Source organism: Anthonomus grandis, chromosome 5 (genome assembly GCF_022605725.1).
Source record: "Anthonomus grandis grandis chromosome 5, icAntGran1.3, whole genome shotgun sequence".
NCBI lineage: Eukaryota > Metazoa > Arthropoda > Insecta > Coleoptera > Curculionidae > Anthonomus > Anthonomus grandis.
This window is the reverse complement of record NC_065550.1, coordinates 18,669,627-18,693,118: the sequence shown is the minus strand read 5'-3', so window position 1 is coordinate 18,693,118 and position 23,492 is coordinate 18,669,627. Positions and strand designations below refer to the sequence as shown.

The window sequence follows — 23,492 nt, the reverse complement described above, 5'->3', positions numbered from 1 at the left end:
AATGAAACGTAACTACAAAAGTTTGTAGTTGATAATCCGATACACCCGCACGATAAGAGCGATTTTTGACTATATTATAGTAGTATTTGTTTTTTTATACAATCCGTTTTCGAATTTTTTTTATTTGTCAGCTGTCAACCGCTATAACTTCCTCCTAAGCAGGGTTACCGGCGGTTAAGCCCATGACATCATTTGACGTCTCTCAGTAAATACCAAATGTTGCTTGTATGAAGCGGTATTTTTGTTTTGTAGTTTTGGTTTTAACCACCCCTCGCTTGGACAGGCTAATATATAGTATATTCTGTAAACTTTGGCTTTACCCAGAATGCGTTGAGAAGTGAGTAAGGTAATTTCGGCCAGTGGCCGATTTCGGCAGAATTAAGTATGTTTTTGTTCTGTATTTATAATTAGAGCTGGAACTGTAGTTGCTTTTAATCGTTCTTGAGAAGGACAAGAATTGGGCAATTTTCATTGATTTGTTCGGAAATTATAAATTGCTCTTTATGCGTATTTTCGAATCACAATTTAAAATCATTTACAATCAAAAAATTAATCTAATAAATAATTGCATATGTTGTTATTCTCTGTCTTTCTCTATTAAAATCAGAATACTCAGAATCATTAAAAAAAAAGCGAGAGAGCATGTTAGCTCACTTATCGATAACAATGTGTCTCCGCCTTAACCGATCTGGCAAAATCAGCTGTTGAAGTCCAGTAATTGTAAACAAACACTGTGAAATCTATATAGGAATTAACCAATTAAAGTTGTGGCTGAAAAAATGAGTCTTGGTGGTAGAAACCGAGGTATTTTAGATAAACCCCTTAGCAGAGGCAAAGGCGAGATTTCCCTAAGTTGCTACGCCTTGTTGTTTTCTGAAGTAGTTCAATATTGTCAAAACAAGTCCCAAACTCTTACAGACTTACAAAATCGGTGAGTGCATTCAAATTCATGTATTTCTGTTTGGATTACATAAAGTAATATAAGTAATTTAAGAATAGTACTAGAATTAAGATTAAGTTAAAAAGTTTAAAATTTAAATAGTTAGATCTAAGTAAAATAAAATAAAAAGTAAGAGAAACCACTTAACACTAACTACACCAACAGACACAGACTTCTCAAACTAGGTATATATTAAAAAAAAACCTGCTAGCAAGACAGACAGTTAAAACCAATCAGATTGAGCTTATCTGAATGAGTTACTTATTCACCCACTGAATAAAAAGGATGCTGCACCAAAAATGTCCTTGATACTTAAACTGCCTGTACCCCTCTATCTTCTTAATTTAATTGGGTAATGTATTGTATATTTTGACACACATATAATAGGGACTCATTTCATACATGGTTGTCTTATGTCTAGGCACTGCAAAATCAAATCTATGTCTTGTTTTATTAATGTTAATCACAACTTTTTTGAAAGAGATGTTTACCTTTTGGAGCATTATGCAAGTGTGCAGTACAGTGTACTTTGTACAAATAAAGAGAGTATGTTGTCATAATTCCTAATTTTTTTAAACAAAGGAGCACAATCAATATAATGTGAATGTACATATGCATAATAAAACTGAATTATTATTGATTCCCTACTGATATTGTTTTTTAAGTTGTAAATAGCGGAGTTTTCCGACGTTATACTTTCACATATTTCATCAACATGGCTTTGCCAATCTAAATTTTCATGTAAAGTTAGACCCAAAAACTTAGTTTCGTCCAATTCATATACAATAATTCCATTAATGTTTAGGGGCATATCATTATGAATTATTTTCAAAGTCTGCCTCTTGTTTTGAAAATGAATGAATTTTGTTTTGCTTGAATTAAGGACTAACTGATTTTGCTCACACCACTTTTGCAGTATCTACGTCTATAAAACGCCATTGGAATAAATAATTAACAATACCATTCTTGTCACCCTTAATCTCAACTGATTAAGGCCTGTGGCTCAGAAATGACTTAGTCCAATTAATTTCTTTGCCCTTTATTCCCGCAGAAATCAGAACTTTGATAAGATGGTCATGATCCATCATATTGAAGGCATGGTTTGCATATTGTCAAAATATATTCTCAAGGTTGCCATACCTGGAAAGTCCAAGGCCTCAGTCAGTGCATTTATATGACTAAACAGTGCAGTTCCAGTCGACCTATTATTTAGGAAACCATGTTGCATTGAACTAAAAAATGAGAGTTCACAACCTAGGCACAACCCTAGTTTTTTTTTAGTATAGATGGAAATATTCCTTCTTGAAAAGACTGATTAATATAGATTGGTAGACAAATTACGGGAGTGACTTTTTAAAATGTTGCATGGTATCTCATCAATTCCTGCTGATTTCTTGGAACAAGTCTTATTAATTATATTGTAAATTTCATACACATCTACTGGTTCTATGACAAAATTTTGTTTGTTTTTAGTGAAAGGCATTTGTACAGGGTTTTGAATTTTTTCTGGTGTAGGAAGATCACAAAAGTGTCCATTAAACAACTCACATAGCTCATTAGCATCAATGATTTGTTGGCCACTTATGTTTATTTCCAAGGAGGATGATTTATTAGCTTTGCCACTTTCTTTTTTTAAAATATTCCATACACATTTACTTTTATTTTTAGAATTTTTGATTTGAGGGTCATAAAAAAATTTCTTATTATTTAGGATTTGTGCCTTATACTCCTTTCTTTTTTCAATATATTTTTTGTTTATTTCAGCATTATTTGCATTTTTTTTTTCAACCAATGCAGATATTTTATTTGTTTAGAAAGCTGCAATACGTTCTCATCAATCCACCTTTTTTTTGGTATTTTTTATTAATTTTTTTTGTTTTTTTTTGGAAAAGCTAAGTTAAAGTAATGGATGAAGATATCAAAAAATTATGTAAACATGTAATTTGTGCTGGTATGGCGAAGAATGTCATTCCAGTGTTCTTTAGTTAGTAAGGAGAAGAAATACTTTGGATTTGCTGGTGAAAAAGATCTGAATACTCTCGTCTTTCCATCATCATTTTCACAATCCCCAATAACAAAAAGGGTCAATTCAATACATTCATGGTCTGATAATCCAGCATTGTAGATTTTTGTACTTAAATCTATATCAAACTTTATAAAAAAGTTATCAATCACAGTTGCCACAGTGTTGCAGTATCTTGTTGGGGAATGTATTAATGATACAAAGTTATATGATGAAGTTTAAGAACATTAACTTCAGTTTTAAACAAATCATGTTTAAGATGGAAAAAATAACAAGAACATGAGATTTCTTAATGCTGATAAATAGCAAATACATCTTCTAACATCTAAAGTCAGTTTTTGCAACCTTAGTTGCCACATAATTTTTGAACTTCGACATACTCCTCAGTATCCTAAAAGGCCACAATACATTTATTTTAAATGCTTTGTTTGTCTAAAATTTAATACGAGTATGCAAATTTTATTGATGTGTGAAAGTAGGCGTCCATTTTTTCTTAAATGCAAGAAAATCTGCAAGAAAAGTTTCACTATTTCATTTTGTATTGATTCCCTCATTCATAGTAAATTTTGCATTATTATTAACAAACAATATTTGTTTTTGTAAAAGGAAAAGAATAGTTACACGTAGGATGAATTCATTGATGTAAAAAAATTAATTTTGACAAAAATGTCAGTTAAGAACTTTTGTGCTTTGGACAGAAGAAATAATGGCAATTTAAGAAATCTTGTATGCATCAAATTAAAACTTAATATGAAGCAGGAAATAGCATTAAAAGACAGTCATCAATTTTTCTAAATATTTTTAGCCTGATTTCTTTAGAATTAGCCTTATTTCCCAGTGTCCAACACTATACTAACCAAATAAAATCCATAACTAAATTGGAAAATAGGAATAGGAATATTGTAGATCTGTGTAGGATAATATGCCGAATTAAACAGGCTTTTTCCAATAAAAAACAATAATGGTAATATATGATGGTCTAAAAAATAGAATGAAGGTGGTCTGTAGGATGTCTATTTCTAAAAGTCTGAAAATGAAAAGAGTGAATAATATACATTAGCGACCCTGATTGGTAGAGGTAAAAAGATTCAGACAGTAAAAGAAGGTTTAATAAAATTTCACTGGACTAAAAAGGCATTTTGTTTTCAATTCATACTTCACTACAACACCTTTTGCTTATCTTAAAATTCATACAGGTTCTTTGAAAGAGAGAAAAATCTTATAATATAAAATTTCAAATAAAGTATTTTTAATATATTAAAGAGGATAAAGTTTGAAAAAAACAACTTTGGACGCCATACTGTCATAACAGTTGTGACCCACCAACATTACTTTCTGACTTTATTACAGAAACCATTACTCCATAAGCAGTAATTTTTTAATGACAATTTTGGGACACTATACTGCTACAGCAGTATAAATTTTTAAAACGTTAACTTGGGGAAACTTTTACTTTAAAGAGAGAAATAAAATACATCTTAATATAAAAACTAGTTCCTAAGACTAAAATGGTAACTTTCAAAGCATGTTGGACATAATGCTGGTTTGTCTTCACAACCCTTACATCTGTATGAAACTTGTGTACTTTTGTGCTTTTTGAGACACTCCTTGCAGTTTAAAAAGTAGTTCTTCCATTTATTATTCTCAGAGGACAAGGGTATTTTTTCGGGAAAATGTGGGGTATTATTATAATCTGGTCTTGCTGGTGTTCGCCGATTGTCCTGGACAGAAATGTTTTTGTTTGTTTCAAAAAAAGTCTACCATTTTCTTCATTGCCAGGTAATTCGAGCAATCTTTGAATAAAATCTTGTCTCGAAATTCGATCATATATTCGATCATTGGTTTTAATTTCACCCTAAAATATATATATTTATATTTATATATATTTATATATATATATATATATATATATACAGGGTTACTGGTAATTCAATACATTCCTTTGGAGATGTGATAGGGGAGGGGGTAAGAAGTAAATTGAACCCTAATATGTATCATGCAAAAGTTGATAGTTTTCGACATATTTAATTTTTTCTGTTTTTCTTCAAAATGTAGACCTTAGTGATTTAAAAGGCAGTTTCCAGAAAATCCGCTGTATATTTTTTTAACTTTTTAGGCAAAATACATGCTCAACACAATAGTGTTACGTTTGTAATGGCAAAAGTCCCGCAAATAGTTGTAACCATAGGTAAATTCTCGATGCAAAGTGTAATTTTTTTTTCTTAAATAAAATACTACACTTTCTAGTGGATATTTTTTGAAAAAAAATTATGCTACATTCTTCAAAATTTACGTAAAACTTTCTTATTATCTAAGCTAACTCATAGGCTATTTTTATTATTAATAGTAAGAACGCACTTGAAAAATGCCAAGTGGTATTTACTTCTATGGTATGTAAGTACTATAGCAACAATTTGTTTTTTTAATTTTATTGTTAAAAATTTGATGTGTAGATAGTCTGACAGCAATAATTGTTGTGGAAAGTAGTTAAATTACGAGTTTCGAGTTTATTTTTCTCGTGTTTTCAAAGAAGGTATTCTATTGGTTTCTGCGCTATGACCACGTTTACTAACGCTGAATATGCAGATATTATGTTTGTTTATGGGTTTTGCAATGGTAATGCCGCGGAGTCTCGCCGAGAATACCAACGTCGCTTTCCGAACCGCCGCATTCCAAATGTCCGTGTTTTCGCTTCGACCTACCGAGCTATCGCTGAAACTGGATCCGTAAAACCAAGAAGAGGTGACGCTAGCGCTCCTCGCGTATATCGAGCAGAAGATAAGGAGGTTTATATTAAGACATTTTGAAGACGATCCAACCACATCCACTAATGCCGTAGCGCAGCAAACAGGATCATCGCAATGGAAAGTTTAGTCCACTATTCGGCAAATGGGAAGCCATCCTTACCATTATATGCCTGTCCAAGGATTGGCAGAAGGGGACCCGATAAGAAGGGTAGAATTCTGCAGATTTATTATAAATTCTGATGCAGACAATAGAACTTTTTTAACCGACATTTTGTGGACGGACGAGTCAAAGTTTAGTCATGAGGGCATTACAAATTTTCATAACCTTCATTTTTGGGCCGAAGAAAATCCCCGTTTAACAAGAGAAACCAGTTTTCAAAGAAAGTTTTCTGTAAATGTGTGGATGGGACTTATTGGCCGGGATGTAATAGGACCACATTTTTTCCCAGACCATTTAAACGGGGATATTTATGAAAATTTTTTACGACATGACCTACAAGATCTTTTTGACGATATTCCTCTCGCCGTTAGAGGACGAATGATATTTCAACATGACGGCTGTCCAGCTCATTTTCGGCGGTCAGTTCGGCAGTTCCTGGATGAACGTTTCCCGAATCGTTGGATTGGTAGGTCAGGTCCAATAGCTTGGCCAGCACGAAGCCCTGACTTAACCCCGCTTGATTATAGCATATGGGGTAAAATGAAAGCACTGGTTTATGCAACCCCAATAATTACCCGGGAAGATCTTATCCAAAGAATAACCAACGCTGCCCAGCAGATCAGGAATACCATAACAACTAGAACAACAAAGACTGAAATGAGAAGGCGCTGCCGAGCCTGTATTCGCAATAGAGGCTCTCATTTTGAACAAGATTTGTGAAGGTAAATACTGATAAATGCGTTACTTTACAATTTATAATAAAAATACAAAACCATGTCACCTAACTTTTAAGCATTTGTATCCTGTGAGCTAGCTTAGGTAATAAGGAAGTTTTAAGGAAATTTTAAAGAATGTAGCATAATTTTTTTTCAAAAAATATCCACTAGAAAGTGTAGTATTTTATTTAAGAAAAAAAAATTACACTTTGCATCGAGAATTTACCTATGGTTACAACTATTTGCGGGACTTTTGCCATTACAAACGTAACACTATTGTGTTGAGCATGTATTTTGCCTAAAAAATTAAAAAAATATACAGCGGATTTTCTGGAAACTGCCTTTTAAACCACTAAGGTCTACATTTTGAAGAAAAACAGAAAAAATTAAATATGTCGAAAACTCTCAACTTTTGCATAATACATATTAGGGTTCAATTTACTTCTTACCCCCTCCCCTATCACATCTCCAAAGGAATGTATCGAATTACCAGTAACCCTGTATATATACTAATATATAGGAATACTAATATATATATATATATATTTTTTTTTTTTTTTTTTAATTATATTATTATACCTATTTTATAAAAACAAAAAATTTACCTTGCCAAAGCGATTTGAGACTTCAATTAACTTGGGATGATGCTTGGTGGTTAAAAGTAAGACATTGCTGTTGTCTCTCCATTTGGAGACGTATACACCTCTATGTCTTGTTTAGATGTATTCACCTTTTTTCCATTTTTTCGACTTTTTCGAAGTCACAACTCGTGGATTGCCTTTCCTATTGCTCCTCTCGTGTGAGTTTTGTGTTTTAAGAGGGTTTCTGAGAGCTTTGCACTGTTATAAAAATTATCCATCACGAAATGGTGTCCTCTATTAGATATGGACTCATTTTTTTTGTATATTTTTATATTAAATAGGTACCCATTTGGTGCACATAACTCAACAAATTTTATTCCATATCTTGTTCTTTTATTTTTTATGTACTGTCCAAAAATAAGCCTTCCTCGAAAAAGCAGTAGTGACTTATCTCAACTTAAGTGTTCCCCAGGGCTATAAGCATTTTGGAAGTTCCGGATATTAATGTCAGAGGTTGTATCTTGTACAGTTTATTGTGACCTACATTTTCATAACAACATAGGTATCTTAGAATTTGCTCATATCTTCTTCCAGATATAAAGTGAGAAAATATAGGGTGATAGTATAAGGGATCCTCTAAAAAGGGAGGGTATCCCTTGAGCTCTAAGAAGGGTCACAGCTATAAAAATATCAAATTCCCTTGGTTCAGTTGAAACAAATTTTGATGACCTGGAGTTTTTTTTGTGTGGCTGAGAAGTTCTGGATATGATCTCACTATATTTATTAGAGCAAATAAATTTTTGATTTCAGCCGTCCAAAGCATTTGAAATACTTCAAGGGCACTCGTGCCATCAGTAATGTCAATATTTATTCCCGCAGCATCATATCAAAGTCAAAATTGAGGATATCTTGCACCAATTCGACTTACCTTTCATCTAAAAAAAAAATACAAACATGCAATAAAGAAAGAAAAGTATACAATTAGAAAACTCACCGTCTTTGTCTTCGTTTGTCTCACTTTCTGTGTCAACATATTCACTATTGGTATTTGTTTCAATATTTTCTTTCTCTGACATCTCAATTTCAGAACTGCTGCTTAAATCACTATCTCTGAGTTAATAAGTAGGGTCATTTATATCAATTTCACCATCTCTGTCTACAAAGGGATCCGATCTTTCCTTATCCGAGGAATCACTCTCATTGCATTCATTACTTGACACTTCATCATAAAGTTTTCTTAATCTCTGTTCTTCTTTAGGATCCATTACTAATTACGCAGATCACAAAAACAAAAACACGTGCTTCCTCTGGGACATTTAAGATACAACTGGGTAATACAAAAAAACAATGAAACGGTTACTGCTATAGCCGTAAGGGCGCCAAAATTAGCTTACCCATGCCAACTAGTTTCTGCTACTAGTATTACAGTTTCCTAAATTTAAAAGCGTTGCGGTCGGACAGTAGTAGTTGAACTACAGTAAATTTATACTCAAATTCCTACTGCTATGACAGAAGTGAATTTTTACAGGCAATTTATTTTACTGCCCATGACGTGAATTTTAGAATGCTGCTATGACAGTAACGTCTATCAACTTGTTAGCATTACTATTCAAACAAAATTTTATTTTAGTTTGCATGATTTGGGCCGCAGAGTGGGTGTGAAGCTTATTGACATATATTTTGTTAGAGAAAGGAATGGTAAAAGAGAAACGAAACTCCTAAGCATCTTACTATATGTTAAATCAACATTTTGGAAGGTAAGCTTAGTTTTAGTAGTTTTGTCTTTAGTTTATTTATAACGAGTATAACCTAAACTTTTTGCATATTTATTAATACCTTAAAATTACTTAGGCTTTATTTGGAAAAGAAGCAGATAAACTAGAACATTCCAATGATGATGAAAATACTTACTATTTAATGGAAAAAGAACCGATTGTCAATAGGTTTATATCTATTCCTAGAGATAAAAGTAGCTTGAACTGCGCGGTTTTCATTGCTGGCATCATTGAGGCTATTTTGACCGGAACAGGTTTTGTATGTATAATTTTAGCAGAAAATTATGAAAAATATTATCTCAATATTTTATAGCCGGCCAAAGTTACAGCCCACTGGCACAAAGGAACAACTTACATGATAAAATTTGAGGAATCTGTCGTCGGCAGGGATAATCAAATGGAGGATAGATAATAATTAAAATAAAATTTTAAACAGTAAATTTTTTTTATTTATTAGCCTATATATTTCTGCTTTTGAAAACTAGATTTTTATTAATTAAACTGTAGTGAGTAATTTTATGCCTTTTTAAACAAAATTATTTGTTTGAAATTTAAATTTTTTCTGAAAAAATATAATCAAGTCGATTTATATATTTTAAGGTTAATTCATATATGTAGGATATATGTGAATAGAACTAAAAAAATGAGTTACAACATCATGATTTCAAATGGAAAAATCAATTTTTATGTCCATTTTTATTTTTGCATTCAGTTTAAATTGTTTTCATGTACCAGTTCTGTACCTCCTGCAATATTGGCAATCAAATAGACCGCAGAATTACTTTACGTTAGAATTATTATTACAAGATATTACCCTAGAATAAAAGTTTGTAGTTTGTTACCTATAAAGTTGATATTTGTTCTTGAACTATTCCGCGAACAACAGATCTCTGCATATAAATTGACCGTCCCGGGAAGCCTGTTTAAAAAAGCCGCTGTTTTAGAATGAAAACAGCGGACTACATGAATATAAGGGAAACAAAGATTTCGGCAAATGTGTAATACTATTCATCACAATTCAAAATATGAGAATTTTGTGGAAATTTCTATTTACTAATTTTACTATTTCGAGTGTGAATTGGACATAGAATTTATTTCTCGTTCCGCAAATCTTGAAAAGTACCCATTATTTTCGATCATACCGCTATTTATCAATTCTCCAGCCAAGATGACATCTCAGGTAAATGAACTTGACACTATTTTGGGGCGAGGGAACTGACATTTTCAATTTTTTGCGAACAAATAATTTTTTTTTCTAAATTTCCTTTGGGAAAACCTATAGGACAAATAAGGTGACAAAATGTTTAATGAAAAAAGCGATTCCTTTCACTCAAGTAGGTTTCCCTTAATTTTTTTATTTAGTAGTGACAATAAGAATATTGTAGAATACAAAGTATTAGAGAAGATCGGAGAAGGATCCTTTTCCGAGGTGCTTAAGTGTATGCACAAATCCACCGGCGTGTATTATGCTGTAAAGAGGTTGAAAAAGTGCTACAAATCGTATGGCTTGCGAATATGCAAGTTATTTTTATTTGTACTTTTATATGCTTTCTAGCCAAACGGCGATTCTAACATGTGCAGAAGTCGTCGCAGCTCAAAAAGTTCCCTTTCATCCCAACATCTTAAATATCTTCGAGTATCACTAGTGAGTAGCCATTACGATTGGGATTTAAATTCAACTTAACATTCAGCGACTCATTTTCAGGGCATGTTTCGTTTGTCTTTGAACTTATGGATATGAGTTTATATGACCATCTTCGAGCTAGAAATAAAGCGGATATGAAACCCAGGTGAATTCCATTTATTGTTGTTTGATAAGGCAGTCAAGAATAAACGTTTGACACAAAACTTTACAAAGGAAAATGAATACGGATGTTTTCGTTTTCATCGTCTAGAAAGCTTATTTGTTTGGTTTACTAATTCTAATCTTCTAGTACAAAAAGACTTCACATCATCAATACATCGTTTGTTTCACAATGGATAGTAAAAATGCGAAGCTAAAGCTGGTTTATCCCTCTTTGAATTTTTAGAAACTGTAAAAATTTTCTAAAACTATATTTCTCGTTTTTTTCCAATTTTGTATTTACTAATACAATATTTACTAATACAAAATTGAAATAAATAATAAACAGTTAGCTGACAAAATTGGCCCTATCTAAAAAGGGTAAGTTTTCTCTAAATCATTAAGATCTCTTAGCATTTTAAATATGAGCGAAACTAAGAACCAACCAGATATTAAAACTTATGAAAACTTATAAAGATTCCAAATCTTTGAAAAAATACAGATTCTTGCATTTAAAAAATAAACCTAATGGGAAAAATTAGTATTGTTAAGATGGCTAAAATATACCTACTCAAATAATATTTTTTTGTACTAGATATTTTCTGTTAGGAAACTTTTTATTTATTTATTACACAGTAAAAAACCAGCTAACAAGGTGAGTAGGCATCACATTTATTCAATCAGTCAATTCAACTGAATTTGTAGAGCTTGAGTAACTACAAATTCGGAATAAAGGTGAATTAGTAAGGGGCTAAATATAGACCTTTGAGAGAGACCCTCGTTGAAGTTGAAGATATGACTGTACCAAATTCCACTCGTTTTATTAAGTTAAATATTTTGATTCAAATGGCGCTTTAGACAAATCTGTATATACTATGTCTCCTTGAAATACTCGATCTTTATTTTCCGCCTCTATACGCAAATAGGTTACTGCCAATTTTCCTTTTATAATTCCTCTTATTGGGAGTCAGCAAACTAATATAGCTGAAAATATTTAACAATTAAGTTTTTTTATTTCCTAATCACATAATCCAAGTTATACAATAATTTTTTTAAAACGTAACCTATTTAAACTTATTGATCCCTTAGCAATTAATGCTTATTTTTAACAAAGAATCCCGGGATTTTACTAAAAACAAAATTTAATTAATGTAACTTAAACGCTTCATAACATAAACATGATTTTTACTATTTAGAGGCCTCTCAGAAAAAAAATCCAAAGAATACTTGTATCAACTCCTACGAGGCCTTGAACATTTACACAGAAATGGCCTCTTTCATCGAGACGTAAAACCGGAAAATATATTAATGAAATTTCCATCAATAGAATCAATGCGTTTGCAAAAAACTCAAAAGGTATAGCAATCATAATGGGTCTTTGTTTACACTTAGCACTCATCTTTTCTTATTTTTAGTATGAAATAATAAAACTAGCAGATCTAGGCTCCGTAAGGGGAATTTACAGCGTTCCTCCATATACAGAATACATTTCAACCAGATGGTACCGATCTCCAGAATGTTTACTTACAAATGGAAATTATGGACCTAAGATGGATGTGTGGGCTGCCGGTTGTGTGTTTTATGAAATAATGACGTAGGTACATTACATTTAAAAAAATACATTATACACTGTCCGAATTGGTGATATATTGGGATCTCAGCAACTGTTAGGGATAGAGTTTTAAGATGTTTTGGAAATTCTTTTAGAAGTTTTTTAAAGGAACTTTGCCGAAGAAAGCGATTTGTTTTTAAAAATGAATGCAATATTAAATTTTTATATCTATATCTTGCTTTTTCAACTATGTATCACAATTAATACAGATTTAAATTGTGGTTAAAAACCCAAAAACTATTATAATCATCGTTTTTGCGTTTTTAATTGCAACTTGCATTGTTGGAAAGGCAAAAATACTCTTTATAGCTATAAATCCAATACAACATCCATTTAAAAATCTAAGGTTATGATGGTTACAAATAACTGAAAGATCGTTTATAACGTTCGAAGAAAAAATTGATTTGTTAAGATAATTTTTACATTTATTCATAGAATAGATTTACAATTTAATATAATTTAAATAAATAAGTACACCTGTGGTAGAGCACCTGTATATATTTAATCAAACCTTTATGAACATACACACAAAATCTACAGATATTGAATTATTTTAATTACAAAGTGGTTTTAAATTTTTAAATTAACAAAACTAGAAAAGAAAAAAATTAATATGAAATGTCTCAACGTTTTTTCATTTCCGGATTAAGTTATTCAGATCTTCTTGGGGAATTGCTATCCAATACTGTTGAAGAGCTTGAAACAGCTGATTTTGGTTTTGAAATCGATTCTGGCCCTGGAAAACTCTTCAGTGAAGCAGATCCCAGACATGATCTCTAGGATTGAGATCAGACCAGCTGGCTTGAGCTGGCCCGCCTAAAGAAAGAATATTCTGCTCTTCCAAAAAATGTTGTGTGATTCTAGCTAAGTGGAGTGGCATTATCATGCATTAAAATAAAATGTGCACCCATATTTTGGGCATATGGAACAACAATAAGTTCTAGAAAATTTCTAACGTAGCGGTCTGGTGTTAAGAAACGATCCAGAAGAACAAGCTCAGTTTGACTCCTAAGAGAAATTTCTGCACATACCAAGATTGTGCTCTATAACTGTGAACCTCCTGTGTATTGGATGGATGTATTGGATGGTATAGTAGATGGTTATCCTGATGGATTCGATTTCTTGTGCCCTGTGCCTTTCATACATATACTCTTCGAGAATCCGGATACAAGCCAAAGCGAGATTCATTAGTGAATAAAACATTTTGCCATTAATTTTTCTCCCAAGTGACATGTTCCTGAGCTCAAGCTAGTCGACTGAAGCGATTCCCTCAATTTAAGGGTTGTCATCTCCAAGGCATTCGGTTACTAGATTACCTTCTCTCAACCTTCTGTAAATGGTATGTCTTGAAACCATCATGTTATGAGCTCCGACAGACTTATTAATTGTGATCCTGTTACTGTGCCATTTCTTTGAGCTTCTAACTGAACATATCGATCCATATATAAAGGGTAGTCACCCTTGGTCAACCCAAATGCCTTTCGCGAATAATGACCCCAAACCATTCCTTAAATCTGCTGGCTTTATATTTGTATTAGTATTTAAGCAACCGTTTGTTAGATTTCCGTAGCATTTAATATAGTGTCAAAGCTGCTGCTGTTCATATTATTTGTTCACCCTAATTTCAGTGCGTTTTAAATAAAATTTCCTTTTTTAAAACGTTATGTTCTGTACCACGAAAATAACTAGCGCTGCGAACAGGATAACGTGATTCTTCACTTTATCGATTTTCGTTGTGCTGAAGTGGCTGTCGAGTCTTTATGCGTTATCCCGACTTTAAGAACCTTCGAGACATCCTGCATCTCCAAGAAAGACTCACTTCCACAGAGAAGATAAGAAAAGAAAAAGATCAGAGAAGCTGTAGGGCCGCACGTCATCTACCGTGTTGTCAGAGACGCTGCTATCAACTCAGTTCCTGATCCACACCAGCAACCAGACCAAAAAGCTTAAGTTTAACCACGCCTTTATAGAAACCTCTTTGGCCGTGACTCCTTCAACACAAGCTCTACGGACCAGTCCTCGATTGTATAGTAAGTGAATTTTGTTAAACTACTTTTATGTCCAATTCTGCTGAATGTTTGAGAAACGTTTTACTTAGAAATAGTAATTTCTAAGATTTCATACTAGCCTTCTTCCAACTTTCTCTGGTATCCAGAGTCATCTAAAAAGTTTTATAAATTCTATAGATACATTTTTCCAACTTTATCACAATACCCCAGAAGATTAAACAAAATTGTTTTAGCTGCAATAGAATCAAAATTAATAATGCACAAGAATTTTTACTTTCAATACCAGATTTGACGTCTTGGCCATTAATAAAAGATGGTTTACGACAAAAATTTAGAGATCCAATCACTTATCAAATTCTTATGCAACAATAACAATATTTTTAAGATAAATAAGAATGAAAACATTTTAGCATTTGTAGATAGGTTAAAAACATTTGTGCAAGGGATTTTCTCTCGAATACATAGCGAAATTTTAGATGCAACTTCTAAACAAATTCTCATAAGCCAAGTTGAAAAAACATCAGTACTCGCCCATCAAATAGCCTACAAATATTAAAAACGATTCTAATGTTACAATGTCCAAATTCCTTAGATGATGCCTTAAAACATACATTAAATTATAATATGATCGAATCTCAGGTCAATTTTACCAATAATACTTTATTACAAAATAATTACAATTCAAATATTTTTAAGAATAAAAATTTCCTCCAAAATTCTCCCTTTTGACCTCCACAACAATATATATCCCAACAAGTTTACCTTACAACGAGAAAATAGATTTCCAGTCAACCTATCCCAATTCAGCCCCGACCTGTTCAAAGGCACTACCCTACAAACGCCCAAGTCTTCGGCAAACCCAAAAATGTTTTTGCCCCTCAAAATAAACCTATAAAATTGGATCCTCCTGTTCCCATGTAGATTTCTACAGCTGGCCCTTCCAGAATACATTCCCAGTTCAACCGAATTTCGTTAAAAATTCTGACCTAATAAAAATTTTGTAGCTATGTATGCAACTATATGTTGAAACAGCTACTGAACCATCATACGAAGAACAATATTCCACAAAGTACCCTCTAGAAACATTCAAAGAAAACCAAATGCAATTTCCTTATCAAGAGACCTATCCCCAAAACTATGAGTATAGTTCAGAATCACCAAATAATCCCCCAAACACAGATTTCGAAAATTTTTAACACATGGCCTTCAACCTTCCATCAACCTAAATAATAAAGCACACCAAATCGAACTGCCTTATTTCCGTTTAACCAAAAGGCAAATAACTATACTTATCGATTCAGGTGCCTCTTATTCAATAATATCTCCAAAAATTTGCGAATTATTTCCAGAAAACATTTTTTTAAATTTTTAAAAAAACATATGTATAAGAAAAATAAAAATTTAAGAATTTTCTTTTTTGAAGAATTAGGAATAAATCATGAATTTTATATGATAATTTTAAACTGGCATAATGACTTTGAAGCATTAATAGGTACAAAGGACCTTAAAAACTTAAATGCACTTATCGACTATGAAAACAAGACAATAACGTTACAGAATATTAAAATACCATTTTCTCTTGCATACAATAAGCCACTTAAAAAACCTATTCAAAATAATAATAGTAATTCACTGACTATACCTGTTCACTATAAAGATGGCTTAACTATTTTACCTTCTTTTATGATTGATGAACATAGTCTTGTCAAAGTGAAAAATGGTTTCTGTAAGATCCTTAATCCTACCCCTCATGAACATCATCTTTCATCAAAGAATAAAGGTAATCCCAGAGGACCAGTTTGAAATGTTAGATCCATCTCCCTCTAGCCCAATAAATTTCAATCCAGATTCTCATTTGAGGTTAACACATCTAACCCCTTTAGAAAAATCAAAAATACTTCCACTTTGCAATGCTTTTAAAGACATCATGTATTATGAAAACTGTGACCTTTCCTTTACTTGCCAAACCAATTATAAAATTCGTACAACAAAGGATCGTCCTATTTACGCCAAGTCCTACAGTCATCCTCCTGCAATCAATCAACAAATCCAAGCTCAAATTCAAAATCTGTTAGACAAAAAATCACTCGGCCTTTTATCTCTCCCTATTCCGCCCCTGTATGGATAGTCCTCAAAAAAGACGATGCTGGTAAAAAGAAATTTCGTATGGTCATAGACTTCCGCCGTTTAAACGAGCAGACAATAGAAGAAAAAAACCCTCTCCCCAGAATTGAAGAGATTCTGGACAATTAAGGTAAAGCACCTATTTCGCAACTCTTGATCTTGCTCAGGGGTTCCATCAAATTGAAATGGTTCCTAGATCCATAGAGAAAACGGCATTTACTATGTATAATGGCCACTTTAAGTATCTCCGCATGCCTTTCGGCCTTAAAAACGCCCCTGCTACTTTCAGCGCATGACGGACGGGTAGTCCGAGATTATCTGTATAAATTCTGTTTCGTATACATGGATGGCGTTGTCATCTTTTCAAAATCCTTATCTGAACACATTCGAATCATTTTCCAAAAAAAGAGGTTTCTTAGGACATAATCACCCCGTAAGGCATTAAACCAAATCCTTCAAAGATTGAGGCTATTCAACGCTACCCTCTCTTCAAAACTTAAAAAGAAATAAAAGCTTTTCTAGGCTTGGTAGGCTACTACCGCAGGTTTATTCAAAATTTTTCCAAAACTACCCTCCGTTTAACAAAATGTCTTCAAAAAAATTGCAAAATTAATCCCGAAAATCTAGACTATAAAAATGCGCTCATAAAATGTAAAGAGCTATTTTCAAGCCCATTCTGAAATACCCAGACTTTGCCAAATTGACAACAGACGCATCAAACATCGCCATAGGATCTGTTCTTTCACAAGATGACCGCCCCGTAGCTTTATACTCTCGCACTATTAACACTGCAGAGAAAAATTATTCCACCATTGAGAAAGAACTTTTAGCCATCTTTGATTCCACCAAACATATCCGTCTTTATCTTTGTGGTTAAAAATTTCTCATAGAAACTGACCATAACCCACTAATTTGGTTGTCAAAAATTAAAGAACCTAACTCTCGCATAACAAGTTGGAGATTAAAACTTCTAGAGTTCTAAACTAGAGTTCAATTTCGAGATAAAATACAAAAACGGCAATAAAAATTGGGTTGCCGATGCTCTTTAAACAATAGAACTCAACACAACTGAAACTAATGATACCCAATCTAGCGCCCCGAATCTTGATGACACTGTCGCAAATCTTGCTGATTTCATCTTAAATGAAAAAAAATACCGTAACCCTATTCCAGGTCCGTCATCTTCTAAATTAGTCCCTGCCAGCCCCGAAGCTAATGATAATAGCTCCGACGCCACTGTCGATTCGAATAACAACACGACAGGAAAATTATTACCCATATCAGAACTGTCTGTAAATTATGCAACTAATAGACTAATAGAATAGAATAGACTAACAGAACATACATTCACAAAACCTTGAAAGAAAAACCACCACTTTATCAAAATTTCAAAAATAGAACAAAGAGACGAAATATTAAAAATTTTAAAAGAAATTATCAAACCGGACACTTTATTTACAGTGTACATATATAAAAAATCCAGAACTTAAATTAGAATTTCAAAGAGTAATAATTCTCTCAACAAAAAGGACTAAATCTCAATTCTTCTGCAAAATTACTATTTTCTAGCATCTACTTAACTGATTTAACAGACCCTATACCACAAAAAGAAATTTTCAAAGACTACCACCATAAAAACCACAATGGCATAACAGAAACCTCCCACCACATTAAACAAAAATACTATTGGCCAAAATTAAGAGAATCTATTACTAGTATATTCAACGTTTGTAAAAATTGTCAACAAATACGAACGCCATCCCTATAAAATAGCATACGAGGGCCCATTTCTAGGTGAAAAATCCTTGAAAACATGTCATTTAGATATTTTCCAATTTCTTAATTGCCAATTTCTCACTATCATAAATTCGTTCTCCAAGTATGCTCAAGCATATTTTATTTCAGATAAAGTGCAATAACGATTTTAGGAAAATGAAGGCATTATTTTTCGCACCACAATACTCCCCAGAAAATTGTTTCAGAGCAAGGGAAGGAATTCAACAACAACCTCCTTAAAAAATTTTGCAAACTATTTTGTATACAACTTCATCACACAACCCCTGGAAATTGTTCCTCCAATAATCCAGTGGAAAGACCCCATTCCTCTATATTTGAAAAATTAAGGACTCTAAAAATGCAAAATACCGAAGAAACTTCACAAAATCTCATGACATCTGCCATTTTTATCTATAATCAAAGCATACAATCAACGACTGGTTTTTCTCCCTTTTCGTTCCCATTTTCTTAAATAAACCATTAAATAAACCAAATATAAAAGCGATCTACATCTTTTTGAACATTGGAAGGCGAAAAAAACGATCTACTACCCTTTTCATGAGGCTATTTACAAAAAAACTTACCAAAAACAATCCCAAAATACCCAAAAACAAAAAACAATACCGAAAAACCCTCTGAACTCGAACCTGACCAAACCGTATATAGTAAAAACACATTACGTAATAAAATGAGTCCCCAGTAAATACCAACAAAAGTTACCACGGTTAATAAAAATAAAGTAGTAGGTATGTCTAAGAAACAGTAACACAACAACTAACAACACATTTTAGAACACTAAAGCGACTTAGAAGAGAGCCTCTTTGTTTCCAACCTCCTGACCCTAACCCTCCAGAGCCCTTGCCTAGCACTTCAGGTACACAAGATCCAGAATAATGGATATTTTAAAGAAGATATTTCGTCATCTTTAGTAATTAGTCATTCAATATATATCCCTTTTAATTTTACAAAAATCAATTTTACATTATCTCAACTTCTTAGTAATCTAGCAACTTTACAATATAAGGTTAGGATAGTTAACCAGAATAGCTCTGACACATGTTAATTTTGTTTTTAAGGCATTGAACGACACTTATGATATATTTGCAAAATTAAATATCTACGAAATAAGTAGTTCTCATCTTTATAAGCGCGGCTTAATGAACTTTGTAGGAAGTGGTATAAAATTTCTTACAGGGAATCTTGATAACAATGACCTAGAGATCATTGACCATAACATACAAATAATTAAATACAATCAACTGAATTCCATGCAAAAAATTAATGACCTAAGCTTCCCTGCAGGAAATATTATGAAAAAGTTTCAGGAAAATTTAAGAATTATTGAACAAAATACTAACAATATTCGATCTGAATCTTCTAAATTAAAAACTGAACTAGATTTAATACTGCATAAATAAACATTTCTTTGTATCTTGCAAAACCAATTTAATTCAAATAACTGGTTTAAATTAGTTCTTTTTTCTCACCTCCAAAAATTTTACGTATTTTTTCCTTTGCACATCTCGAAACACTAGATCTAGAACTATTTAACAGATATTTAAGAAATTTGGGAATATCTACAAATTCATTATCCCAAGAATGTATTGTGGAATTTAAAATATTTGTCAGAACTTACCTTAATTTATAAAACAGGGCTTCTAATATTTACAGATATGGCAATATTAATAGTTAAGATACCTATTTTTGAAAGTACTGTTTGTAATTTAAGTCCAGTGTATTCTAACCCAAATAACGAGTTAAAAATTTTAATTAGTCCTAGCAAATACTATTGTAATAATTTATAGTATACATTTTGTGAAGAAATTAATTTAAGATGGGTCTGCTCCAGTCCTATAGCTGATAGCTGCACCTTGTCCCAAAATTGTCAGTATGCCAAAGTCCAAAACATATATCAAGTGCATACTCTCACTTACAAAAAATCGCTTATTTTTTGCACCAAATCGCCCGAAATTATTTATGAAAACTGTTTTTAGTTCCAGAAACTCACCCTTGAAGATTGCGAGTTAATAAAAAGCCAATGTGACATCATAATAAATAAACACAAAAACTCTTTAGCATCAAATAATATTTTATTTAATATTTATTTCTGTTTCAATTCCCAAAGCCATTCTTCAAATCAACGTTCGTGAAACGAATTTATCAATAAATCTACTAATAAGACATAGGCTGTAAATGTAATAAAATCCAAGAAGATCTAATGGAACCACTTGAATTACAAGATAATTCTCCCCAACATCATATTATATCTTATACTGTTTCAGGTTTCATTTTTATTATGTGTCCTAGCATTTATCACATATTTTTGGCAGAAACAACGTCACCGGAAAGCAATCCCACTGAAAATTCTGCAAAAACTAATCAACGAGGACGTTGAAAAATCTAAGGGGTGGAGGAGTAATGACCCCAAACCATTCATTACCTTAATTTGTTAGATTTCCGTAGCATTTAATATAGTGTCAAAGCTGCTCCTGTTCATATTATTTGTAGACCCTAATTTTAGTGCGTTTTAAATTAAAATGTCCTTTTTTTAAAACGTTAAGTTCTTTTCCCAGAACATAATTCGCATATGGTTCCAGTCCCCGATATGTTCTAGAGGCGAGAGATAACGCTCTGAGTGGTCTAATTTAGGCATCTTTAAAAAAAAAGTTTTTTTGTGACTAAAATATTTGGAGCCCTATAAGTCGAAAAATACATGAATAAATATTGCTATAACCGTGTTATACTGCTCAACATAGTTAAGGTAAACAAAGAAATGGTTATCAAAAAATTAAGCGTAGTAGAGTAACTACAGTATTTCCGAAAACGTAACAGTTTAGCTTTTTTAACATATTTTTTTTATTAAAGGTGAAAACAAAATCTACAGCATCACAAATACATTTAATAAAATGACAATGGTTACATGTTTCGCTCGACTAGAGCATCATCAGACCTAAATAATAATTAAAATGATGTAACACGAAAAAAGGAAAATTCAACCAAAACTTACCATAACATACACAAAACATTTAACATATAAATAAACAAAGCTTACAATAAAGTGGCACTATTTATGTCTATCTATCTATCTATAGTTTATTTATATGTTAGGTGTTTTGTGTATGTTATGGTAAGTTTTTGTTGAATTTTCCTTTTTTCGGGTTACATCTCTCACATCTCGGGTTACGTCTGATGATGCTCTAGTCGAGCGAAACGTGTAACCTTTGTCATTTTATTAAATGTATTTGTGATGCTATATATTTTTTGTTTTTACCTTATTTAAAAGTGTATGACCAGCGTCTTTGGGATAATGGATGAATTTTTCGAGTTTTTGAACATAAATTAAAAACCCCCAGATACAAAATTGCAAACTTAACGCCATTTATTTACAAATGTAATTGTCTAAAAAATGTCCATTTAATCGTGTTTTTTCTTCTAACAGTTTTCGAGATCATCATGCGTCACCAATTTTGGACACACGCTTAATAATATTTCTTCTAATAATACTTCTTAGTCAGTTACCATTATTTCCTGGAAGCAATGAAATCGATCAGTTGTATAAAATTCACCATATCCTGGGTTCACCAACAATGCAATTTATAAACAAGTTGAAATCCAGGTTAGTTTTATATATTTTAAAATGTTCGTAAACTTAGAAAGTTATGTTAAGGTCAAGGAACTGTGTGATATTTCCCAAAAACAGGGGCACTGGCCTCGATTCTCTATTGCCTCAAGTGACAAGAGAAACTAGAGGTATTTTAGAGCTTATGATTGAGTACGACCCGGATAAACGAGTTAATGTCCGGCGGCTTCTCAGAAATCCCTATTTCGATGATGTTAGGTTCGTAGCACAAGTGGGATATTCATCAGTTGTTAATGTTATTTTTTTTTGAAAGGTACAAATTTGAGCCAATAATGGAAGGAAACAGACACTCTCAACTTAAAAGCCAATCTTTCCAAAAGATACCCGAGTTCAGAAGACGTGCTATTGGAGATGTGACATTGGTAATAAATATTGTTCAACGATCTATTTAGATCATATATCTTATAACTCTCAGGTAAAAAAGAAACTAAATAAACGGGAACATAAATCCGAAGACACTCTTAAAAGACGTAGCCTTCAAAATTCCGCCTGTTCAGAGAGTAAAGGAAGCACGCCGTTTATCGAAATTCCATATTACACTCCATGCAGATCGAGTGGTTCTAAAGGGATATCGGGGTCATTACCGTTGGTAGATTATAAAATTTCTCGGTATGTTGACAGTAATCGAGATACGTCATCGGAGTCGGTGAAGAGCAACTTGTCAAAGAAAAGCAGTATTAAAAAGAGTGTAGAAATCATACTTAAGTCCTCTAGGTAAAAATATACTAAAATATTTATTCATGTAAAATCACTTATCTATAATTGTTTTTCAGAAACTCAGAGTCAAACAGCAAGCTTTCTAGGTCCAAAGAAAAATACGATGCCTCAGTATTTTATTCGAAATCGCTGATGGTGCCACGAAATAATAAAAGCAGCGGTCAGTCTAACTCTAAAAGAGACAGTAGCCGCATAAAATCTATAAATTCTTTAAAGAATTCTTCGAAATATAGCAAACCCTCAGCATATTATAGAGTATTTTATTTTTTAAAAATATCGCATAGCGAATTTATTAGGATGAATAAGTAAAAAGCAAGTTTACGATAATTTTTTATTAAATCCTGTATTTCAAATCTACATTTGGTACTAACAACCATAAAAATATCGTATAGAATAAACATCTTATTTAAATAAGTTTACTCCGATTCACTTAATAAGTTACCTTAATCTTGGAAACCACATTTTTTTTTCAATGACTTTTTTGAAACCAAATCCACATTATAAATAAAAAAATGTTTATAAAGAGGTCAGAATGTTGACAGCGATTTAAAATATACCAAATTAAAATGAACGCCTTTCAATGACATATAATTTTATTGGCCATGTTATTATGTGCTTCAACTGGACGTTTGTGCAATTGTGCTTTTAAGGGTTTATAATTTCAAATATGTTTACTAACAAAAACATGATAAACCCTATAATATATATAAGCACAAAATTAAGAAAGATCCTGTGTAATTCTGTTGAAAAAAAAACCTGAAATAAAGTCTTGCTGCAGTATAACACCAAGGAATATTAATGACAATAGATATTTTAAGCCCAAGTTAATAAAAAGCTTGTTGCCTTCTTAAAGGCTAGTTATTCCAACTTCTTTAATAAGCATTTCTTA

General features: G+C 32.2%; 2 protein-coding genes across 7 annotated transcripts; both read left to right on the top strand.

The window, feature by feature from the left end:
* The first annotated feature begins 207 nt into the window (after positions 1-207).
* Positions 208-9,382, top strand: LOC126735905 (trafficking protein particle complex subunit 5). Of its 2 annotated transcripts, none has more exons than XM_050440019.1 (4): positions 208-337; positions 8,798-8,924; positions 9,019-9,201; positions 9,256-9,382. In XM_050440019.1, the coding sequence occupies exons 1-4, from the start codon at positions 228-230 to the stop codon at positions 9,352-9,354; spliced, it is 519 nt and encodes a 172-aa protein (XP_050295976.1). In that variant the 5' UTR covers positions 208-227; the 3' UTR covers positions 9,355-9,382. The 2 variants fall into 2 exon arrangements, with proteins under 2 accessions (XP_050295976.1, XP_050295975.1); XM_050440018.1 differs by lacking the exon at positions 208-337 and adding an exon at positions 634-931.
* Positions 9,383-10,108: 726 nt separating this feature from the next.
* On the top strand, positions 10,109-23,017 carry LOC126735903 (MAPK/MAK/MRK overlapping kinase-like). 5 transcript variants are annotated; one of them, XM_050440015.1, is made up of 11 exons: positions 10,109-10,276; positions 10,328-10,442; positions 10,498-10,587; positions 10,634-10,732; positions 11,922-12,081; positions 12,141-12,319; positions 21,758-21,862; positions 21,914-22,084; positions 22,140-22,248; positions 22,302-22,600; positions 22,660-23,017. In XM_050440015.1, the coding sequence occupies exons 1-11, from the start codon at positions 10,243-10,245 to the stop codon at positions 22,910-22,912; spliced, it is 1,614 nt and encodes a 537-aa protein (XP_050295972.1). In that variant the 5' UTR covers positions 10,109-10,242; the 3' UTR covers positions 22,913-23,017. The 5 variants fall into 5 exon arrangements, with proteins under 5 accessions (XP_050295972.1, XP_050295971.1, XP_050295970.1 ...); XM_050440014.1 differs by having other exon boundaries at positions 21,686-21,862; positions 22,311-22,600; XM_050440013.1 differs by having other exon boundaries at positions 21,686-21,862.
* Positions 23,018-23,492: the final 475 nt, after the last annotated feature.